This window comes from Gekko japonicus, unplaced genomic scaffold (genome assembly GCF_001447785.1).
Source record: "Gekko japonicus isolate JY-2015 unplaced genomic scaffold, Gekko_japonicus_V1.1 scaffold3565, whole genome shotgun sequence".
NCBI lineage: Eukaryota > Metazoa > Chordata > Lepidosauria > Squamata > Gekkonidae > Gekko > Gekko japonicus.
Genome location: NW_015172124.1, coordinates 111,141 through 121,192, shown reverse-complemented (window position 1 = coordinate 121,192; position 10,052 = coordinate 111,141). Strand labels below are relative to the sequence as shown.

The window sequence follows — 10,052 nt, the reverse complement described above, 5'->3', positions numbered from 1 at the left end:
AGGGAACAGGAGACTGCCCGGGGCGGGCGGGGGGGGGGAATGGGCAGAGCCACTCTGTGGCTTCAGCATGGCGGAACTACCGCATCTGCAGCAGTCAAGCAGTTTGGGAGCGTCTGCCCAGTGCTACAGTGCTGGCTCTCCGGTCTGCCCATATGGGTTTCCCTTCACACACCCCTCCCAACCCTTGGGGGCCTTGCAGTGAGGATACACTGACTCTGAGCTTACCAGCTACTGTCCTTTATACAGTTTATAAGATTTTATGGCACACATGGCCGGTAGGACAAGGTGACATTTATGTCAGATCTGGCCCTCATAACAAATGAGTTCAACACCTCTGGTTTAGAGTCCACTTACAAATGAAACTATAGAGCCAAGGGGGTGAGAACTTTTTAGGAGCTCCCTTCCCCCTCTTCCCCCCCCCATGAATCCAGTGTACCCCCACCTCTGAAGGCCTCACCAGCTCCATCCTCTCCAGGAAGACTTGACCACTGCTAATGGCAAGCCTAAGCTAGCTCCTCATATCTATACATTCACTGGATAACCACATTGTACCTTGATCCAGGCAGCCTGAATGTGGTTAATTCAAAGCCTACAGCCTACCTGGTTTCTCCCCCACCTCACCCCCCAGTCTAAGAAATTACGTGGCAGCACTAAAAAAAAAAATTACGTTGAGGCCTGAATTACAAATGAAGGATATGTGCCATCACAGGGATTACAGAAACAGGACGACAATTAAGGACTCAACTAAACGTCTGGCATCAAATACGCACGGGGGCTTGGCACTTTTGCTGCAAAATGGGGGGGGGGAAGGGATTTGCAGGAGGGATCAATCCTCCCCAAGCCCATTCTCTTCCAATGACCCCAACGTGGTACGGCAAACCTGCAGATAGATGCGAAGGAGGGATTAGGCTCTTGTCTCTATTTTCCAATAAAAAAAGAAATGGCCTAGGCTCCCAGCTCCAGGTTGGCCCCCAAATACTAAAGTTAGCCTTAACATATAGACCAGGGGTGGCCAAACTGAGGCTCGGGAGGCGACAATGCGGATCTTTCACACATATTGTGTGGCTCCCGGTAGGGCAGCTGGGGAGGCATGGCTCCCCAATCCATCTTCCCTTCTCCAGCCAGTGTTCCCCTCCCTGGGTAGGCTTGGGGTGGGGTGGGAGCAAAGAAAGAAAGCAACTTTAAATGCGTTCTCAAAGCCCCACCCCCACCCCGGCCGGCTTGTCTCTTTAAGTATCGTTACCGATATCTTTTTTGACCCCTTTCGTTTTTATTTCTGGCAATTAAAACATGTGTGTAATACTTGTTCAGGGCTTGCGGCTCTCAGACATCTGATGTTTCTTCTGTGTGGCTCTTGTGTGAAGCAAGTTTGGCTGCATAGACGCATCTACACACATTCCATCCTAAATAGTCCTGCAGCATATGCACTGTTTTACTGAGTTTTTGTAGACCGAGGAAGCTGCGGGGCCATTAGTCTTTCGAGCTCACAGTTCTGTCTGTTGAACGGCAATAACTTCCCCTGACCACGGCCGCAGGTCCTTCCCCACCACCCGCCACCAGGCCTGTAGCCAGGATTTTTTGTTTGGGGAGGCATTTAAATTTTTAAGGGGGCAGTTAATTAAATTAATCTGAATGCCTGTCTTCAAAGGGGGAGGCTCCAAGCCTGTTTATAGCCCTTCCTTTCAAAGAAAAGGGCAGTGAGCGCAGCAGTTCCTAGGAAAAAGGGCATTTAATTGTCTTCAGAAAGCATTTGAATGCCTTTTGAGTGCCCCTCCACAGGGCAAGAAAGCTTAGGAGGGCACTCAAGAGTGGCACCTTCAATACAACTCCAAAAATCCTCCTTTCTGCTAGCCCTGAAAAGAATGGATGCTGCTTATGTAGTGCGGGGCTTGAGGGACTGCAAGCTGCCACTATCTTAACCTAGGCTCCAAGAGTTCAGTTTCAGTGATCTATGACCCATACTCCTCAGGGTAAAGAACGCCACGTTTCTGCATCTACAACATGCACTCATTTTCCTGGGGGAAGGTTGATTCCTATGGAGAATGGGGAACCTTTGCCATTGGTTTCAGAAATTTGAAGGCTTGCATGCCATGAACACCTGTACTGTCATCATCAGACAAGAAACCAGGATATTTGTAATGAGTATAGCCCATCAGTCAGTTCAGCGACCACCACTGCTGCAGGAAATGGTGGTGGGTGGTTACAAGCATAGACAGCTTCAAGCGGGGATTGGATAAACATTTAGAACATAAGAACATAAGAGATGCCAATGTTGGATCAGGCCAAAGGCCCATCCAGTCCAACACTCTGTATTACACAGTGGCCAGAAATACCAGTGCCATCGGTGGACCTCCTGATGGTACCTGGGTTTTGGCCATTGTTTGACAGTTGAATTGGATGGGCCACTGGCCTGATCCAACATGGCTTCTCTTATGTTCTTATGTCTGGGGCAGTGATGCTCTGTATTCTTGGCGCTTGAGGGGGGGCAACAGTGGGAGGGGTTCTGAGTTCTGGCCCTGCTGGTGGACCTTCTGATGGCACCTGGTTTTGGGCTACTGTGTGAAACAGAGTGTTGGACTGGATGGGCTACTGGCCTGATCCAACATGGCTTCTCTTATGTTCTTACGCCCACCACTGCTTATATTCTTACGCTCAGCACTGCAGTAGTAGATTTCACAAAAACAGGACTACCTGAGTCATCTGACTACTTAAAGACTTTGAAGTTTCAAACTTCTGGGTTGCATTACTCCTTTCATTGAAAAATTACTGCAATGCTAGAAGAAATAGCTCCTCTGAACACTTCTTGCAGCCCACGTTTGTCCTTTTATTGCTGTCTGAAGCAAGCAATCATTGCTGGAAAGTTAACTTGCAGCAGGTGGAATACTCAGAAGTCATAACGGCGCTACAGGCGACAGCACATCTGCACCAAGGCAGTTACAGGGACTGCTCAGAGAGGTTACCATAAATTACTCACCTAGTTAGAATCACAAGGCGCTCAATAATCAGGCTTTTCTCCCAGCTCATGATCCAGGGAGCCACTTTTTTTTTTTGCATCCTCCAACATTACAAAGAAGTATCTTTGATTAAATAAAAGGGTAAGCCATAAAGAGATATGATGAATAGGGTACAGCATACAGAGAAATGTTTGTGTACTATCACTGGGTTTTATCCAGGGATAAAAATCACGGATGAAAACGGGCCAGCATGGACAAAAAACCATGTCGGAGGCTGTAATAAGGAGGTGAATCAGTCTAGACCGAGCAAAAAGCTGGCCAGACCTAGCCCAACGGAAGAGCATAAGCCGCAGCCAAGTCTTATAACTAAACACTGCATGCATCTAACATGACTGGGTACCAAGCCTGGATCAGATGAGTTGAACTGATTATGCCATTCGTAATTCAGATCTTAGCTACAAATTAGTGACAGAAGTAGGAGACGATGAGGCTGACCCATAATGTCATCCTACCCTTTTGGTTTTGAATCTCTGAAGTTCTGAATTCTGGCAGTCTATATCCCTAGAGCAGGACGACACAACTGGTCACCCACCAAGTAAAACACCGTCCTGCCAGGAGTACAATATATCTTTCATCCTTGCTGTTTACTGGGGGACTAGAGAGGACATACTCTCAACACCACCCGGCTGGTGACAATACATGACCGGTGGGCTGCATTTGACTTCGTGGGTCACATGTCATCTCTACAGTATCTTCCTCAATGATCCCTTTAGGGATCCTGAAAGAAAGAAAAAACAGAGAAGCAATCTTGCAACTTGCTCTGCAGACCTCGTATTCCCTTCTCCCTGGACATCTGCATAAGCAGAGGCACCAAGTCTCCCAAGAAACAATACGAGGTAGGGGTGGTGTTATTTCAGGTCTACAATGGGTATGTATTTTCTTTCACAAAACAGTCTGATGAAGGCACATAAAATGTACAGAACACGATTATTGCAAATAACAACTTCTGCTGTTCTATTATGTGGTTCGAGGTGTCTAAGACACATGCCCCCAGTAGGGCCAGTGACTATGTAAAAAAAAAAAAAAAAAACCCAATACAAATGCATCTTCCCAAATGTGTATCTATGTAAGTCTGTTCAGTCTTTGCCTTATATGTATGAAATAATTTTTTTAAAAAATAGGACCAGTGATGACGGCTTCAAAAGGGAATTAGATAAGCATATGGAGCAGAGGTCCATCAGAGGCTATTAGCCACATGGTATAGATAGGGACTCTGGGGCAAGTGATGCTCTGTCATCTTGGTGCTTGGGGGGGTCAACAGCTTCTAATGTCCTGGCCCCGCTGGTGGACCTCCTGATGGCACTGGTATTTCTGGCCACTGTGTGATACAGAGTGTTGGACTGGATGGGCCTTTGGCCTGATACAACATTGGCATCTCTTATGTTCTTATGAGCCACATGTGGGAACAAAACTAGATTATTACGTGCCAGGCACACACACCCCTACTTTGCTTTCAGTTCAGGTGAACTAGATTACTTGATGAACATAAGGGTGGGACACAAAAAAAATTGGGACCCTGGGGGATCTGATAGCTCCTTAAACCAACTGGAATGTCTGTAGACTGATTAAATGTTACATGATGTCCTGAAGTTGACTATCTAGTGAAAGCTGCAAAGAAAGTGAAGGAACATAAACCGAAGATTTATCATTTGATGTTATCTAATTCACTTGGATTTTTCTGATGTATCACTTAAGAAACGGTCCCCAACCCCCTGCCCCAAAAGGAAGCCATACAAATTAAGAGATAACTTTTCATGAACTGTAGCGCAGTAGTGATTCTTCAATGGGAGTAATGAAAAGAGTTTCTATAAGCAGAATACAGATGTTTAGATATCAGTATTGATAAAAAATGGATTCTTCTTGTAAAACTATCCCCCCCGAAATGACCTCTGCTTCTTGTAAAACCTTCTCTAGAGACATGAGCAATGCTCCCTCTAAGCTGTGGAGTCCTGTGAGCAAAAATCCTACTTTGTGAGCTACTGGCATTAAAGTTGTGAGCCAGCAATTTGGCTGCTGCATAAATTAGTTTGCTCTGGAGCCATCCTTCCTGAGCTAAGACAAAAATGTGTGAGCTGGAGACTAAAAAACTGAGCTAGTTCACACTACCTCAGCTTAGAGGGAACACTGGACATGAGTAACACGTTAAATGATCCTGAAAGGAGGATTAATGAATCTGGAGAAACCCAGAATGAATCAGATTTGTAAAGATTATAAGAATATGTTTCCATCTATCATGGCTAATGGAAAGCCCTTCCACCATGAGTATCTACTTCTGTAAGACCATTTACAATGTCATCCATCACAATATTCTATGGACTGAATTCCCACCGCCTGTAGCTGGAAAAAGTGTTTTTATCTATTTGCAGTTTTACAAAAGCGTCTCCCCTCTATCAGACCTAGTCTGTTGTTGTTTTTTTAAGAGCATTTATGCAATATACAACAGCTTTCTCAATGATGACTTAAATTGTCAGCTTTGTAGACACTTTTATGGTGCGGAAGAAACTGCTAAATCAAACGGTATCTGCCATGTATTGTATGAAGATTACAAAAGACACCTGCTGCTTAGTAAATCATAACACGGGCCATGATCTAAGATGCAAGCTAACCCAGTGCTCAGAGCTCCTCATCTCAGTATCTGCCCTCCCTTTTGAATCCCCAGTTTAAAAGACTAGTGGTTAAGAGTGGCGGACTCTAATCTGGAGAACTGGGTTTGATTCCCTACTCCTCCTCCACAGGAAGCCTGCTGGGTGACCTTGAACCAGTCACCCTTCTCTCAAACCTCTCTCAGCCCCACCCACCTCACAAGGTGCCTGCTGTGGGGAAGAGAAAGGCAACTGTAAGCCACTTTGAGACTCCTTAGCGTAGAGAAAGGCACACTACCTAAACCAACCCTCCTCCTCCTCCTCCTCCTCCTCAAAGCCATCTTTTGAATCCCCAGTTTAAAAGTAACTTGAGGGGCTGGCACTATAGCATCTGCTGAAATACACCCTTCCTTCTCAACCTCCCCCAGAGTTTGTTTCAGCACACTCAGCCTTCTTTGAGCTCGGGAAATTTTTAAAAGCTGGAGCTTAGTGAGAGCAGCTGTCAAACAAATTCAGAAGAAATATTCTGCTTTTGGGACTGAAAATGGAAGAAGTCAATACGACTAAAAAGACCTTACTCTGGTACTTAATTACAACAGCGAGAATGATTTATGCTCAATTTTGGAAAACAGAGAAAGTGCCAGAAATCGAAGACTGGATACAAAAAGTTCTGTTCATGGCAGAAATGGACAAAATCACGAAAAAGTTGAATAACAAAGAAGATGACGTGTTTTTTCAAGAATGGAGTGACTTTAAAACATATCTGGAAAAGAACTGGGATGTGAAACAAAACTTAATATGTTTAGATCAATATTAAGTCAAATGATGTTATCTTGAGATTGTAATGATAAGAAAATGATATAATTGATGATGTAAAGTAACGTGGAGTAGGGGGGGAAGCATTGCGGGAAGCCACCGGAGGGAGGGGAGGAAATGGGAAGGGGGTAGACAATGGAAAGGATGAAATGATTTAATTATAAATGTTGAATTCCTAAGAAAATAAAAATTGTTTACCAAAAAAAAACAAATTCAGAAGAAATGGTCTGTTTTAGTGTTGCTGCATACCAAGTTCATGGATGCAAGATGGGTTACTGGGATTAAGAAGTCAACAAAGTTTGTCTCAGTGTACTTAGCAGGTGTCATTTTTTTTGTCCAGTCCATAGCATTTAAGAACGTTAAGCATCGATTCCAATATATATCTCACCTCTCTTAATGTAAGAGCTATTTCTACTGTTTCCTGCATTTTACAAAAAGGCCACTCAAGCTTCTTTCTGATTCAAGAACTCACTGAAATGCCAACAGCGTTGTATCAGTGGCTCATCCCTAAAGAATTTCAGCCCTGTGGATCGCCCAGGCTAGCCCAATCTCCTTAGATCTGGGAAGCTATGCTGGGTCGGCCCTGGTCAGTATTTGGATGGGAGACCACCAAGGAAGTCCAGGGTTGCTACAGGCAATGGCAAGCCACCTCTGAATGGCTCTTTCCTTAAAAACCCTACAGGGTTGCTGTAAGTTAACTGCAACTTCACAGCAAAACAAAGGGACTTTGCTTTGTAACAAAACGCATCTCCTTTTCAATGCCATCATCAAAATGTTCTAGAAGCTTACTCAAGTTATAACAGACACAAAGTCCCGGAAGCCCTGGCAAAAATGGCAGGCAACTCGTGGAGGCGTGGTCCGGGCAGTGTGGAGGCGTGGTGACGTAAGCGCGGTCGGAGCCTGCAGGACAGAGACCAGTGCGACTCATCGCGCAGCCGCGCGCCACGGAGGGCCATCCCAGGGGAGCCGAGCCGAAGAGAACCGACCTCCGCCGGAAAAAAGACACTACCGCTTGGTTCCAGCAAGACCCGCCTCAGAAAGAAAAAGATCCACACTGCTTAAGGTGCCTGGTAAGGCATACATCTCCCCTGAATATATGTGGCCCTAGTTAGATGATTAAATATATGTGTAAACCGCTCCAAGCCTTCAGGAAGGAGCGGTATAGAAATGTGATGAAATAAATAAATAAATAAATAAGCCTTCTTTTTACTAAGTTAATATGTCAATTGCTTTCAATTGGAAGGAAGCTGACTCTAGCCATTACACAGTCTTGCACAGCCCTACGCTTTTGGAAAGTGACATCTTAGCTCTACGGCTCGACTATATCTTGACAGTTACAGGATGATGTTCTGATAAAAATGGTGCCACCAACCTCTTGAGATGAGGAGGGAATAAACAATGCATTCAATTTTTCCTCACAGCTTACGCGTTCTTACACGCATGAAGCTGCCTTCTACTGATTCAGACCCCTCGGTCCATCAAGGTCAGTACTGTCTATTCAGCGGCTCTCCAGGGTCTCAGGCAGAGGTCTTTCCACATCACCTGTTCCTTTTAACTGGAGATGTTAGCTGACTGCATACCCAGTCATGGCCTCTCACCCAACAAGACTAAATGGATACCATTCCCTGGATACTGCTTTTATCTCCTCCAAGTACTTATATCCCACCATATTTCCTTGGGTTTAAGGGGGCGGACAATGCAACAAGTTACAAGGACACAAAAGCAGAAGAGTCCATAAATAAAATTCACACAATCACAAAGATTAAAAATGCAGTCGAATCTGCCAAAACGACTTGCCCGCCACCAAAAGCCTCCTAAAACAGAACCACCTAGCATGTCTTCCTACTAAATGCAGCCAGTGAAGATGCAATCTGCACCAACTCCAGTAGTCCACTCCAGAGGGCTGGACCTACAGAGAACCTACGACTTAGTAATTGTTGTACAAACAGTGCTAAGAAAGGGCACAAGTAGGAGAAGGATGCCTGAGGAATGTAATTAGTACAGGGAGTACCACCCAATGGGCTTCACTAATGGAAGCAGGAAGCCAGTCAAAGAATGGATAAGTTCTTGAGTTCCAAATAATTTGCATGTCAGCTTTCTTCTTTGGTTGCCTGCAGACTTACATTTTCCAGATTTCCTGTTCTTGTTCACTTCCTACACTAGGCAAGGCATTTAGTTCCTAAAACCATCCATTGCCTTTTTTTAACCACTTCCTTGACTCTGCTGTTTAACCATGCTGGCATCTTCTTGGCCACACACCATCTTTGTTCACTGTGTGCAACATTTAAAAACTTTGTAGCTCCCTATATAAGCAGGATCGTCATCACTGTGCTTTAATAACTCTAAAGTTCCAATTACTCTATTGCATACACGCTCTTACTCTTGTCACTAGAGGACCAGCAAAGAAATTAAGATGTTCCAGAAACCAAGCAGAGGGTAAGGAGATATTATTTCATTGTGCTAATTGGTGGCTTTATGATGAAGTTTATAAAATTGTTTCTTATAACTGTTCTGAGCTGCCTGGAGAGCTCCATATGGGCTCTGAAGGCAGGCGAGAAATAAAATTTGAAATTGCCAAACACCAATTCTAACAACAGACATCGTTTTATACAAAACCAGCCAGTTTCATTATTGTTTACAGTTTTGTTCAGTAAATATTGGCTGACTGAAGTGTTGACCAAGGAAAAGCCCAGTTCGTTCGCATTTCAAGGAGGACATGTTAGTGGAAGGATCCCCGACGTGCTACCATCTAGCCACTTCAAACACTTTTGACACATGCCTAACAGGAATTCTGGTTAGCAATGTCCATACACAGATCTTCATGCGCAGCAACAAGTGCAGAGGGAAAAGTTTCAATTGAGAAAAATAAACAATGTAAAAAAACACCGAATCACATTCTTCACTGATGTTGCTCAAACAGGATACATGTAAAGCAAAAACCACGGCAAAATCAAAACATCAGAGTCGATGTACTCCATTTCAGCACTGCGGGAGCCTTACCTTGGTATTGTAACGCATTTTGTATTGCAGTTCTGAGTGGTGATCGCTTTTTCAAGCTCGTCTAGCTGCCCGGTCTTCTTGAGCTTCTTGACCAAGCTCTTCACCGCCTTCTCGCACCATTTCTCCTCCTGGCCGTTCTGTTCACCGGCACCGGCACCGCCTGAACCGCCGGCAGATTTCTTCCACCCCAGCAGCCTCTTTACAACAGGTGGGGTAAATGGCAGTATCGATGACATGGCCAAGGCGTGGAACAACCACTGCAAGAATTCAGCCGCCCTGCACAACCTATGGAAGGGGGGGGGGGAGAGAATCGGTTAGACGGCTCAAAGGAAGAACATACCTTCACCTTTCAGGAGAAAGGGACGGCCCCACTCAAAGTCCTTGAAATGTACGTGACAGCACAAAAAGTCTGCCAGTTCTAAAAAGGTGTATTGTCCTTTTTTTGCCAATTATAAGAGCTCTCATCGCCGCATTGTTCATTCATTTAGTTAACGATGATGACCAAGGTCTCACAAGCAGGAATGCTTTTACTGTTCTATCATGAACAATACACTCTTCCTCTCAGTACCATACCTCATGCTATCAAAAGATGGACTTTTTCAGGAAGGCTAGAAGACAACAAAAGGCTTCATGAAAATGT

At 44.7% G+C, this 10,052-nt stretch overlaps 1 protein-coding gene across 1 annotated transcript in view; it reads right to left on the bottom strand.

Moving 5' to 3' along the window:
• Positions 1-9,693, bottom strand: part of SMAD2 (SMAD family member 2) — a gene marked incomplete at its 3' end in the record, with an annotated part of 33,470 nt that extends 23,777 nt beyond the window's left edge. The window contains exon 1 of the mRNA XM_015420992.1: positions 9,413-9,693. Within this exon, the coding sequence (XP_015276478.1) occupies positions 9,413-9,648 (236 nt within the window). The remainder of the gene's footprint in view (positions 1-9,412) is intronic.
• Between the last annotated feature and the right edge of the window lie 359 nt (positions 9,694-10,052).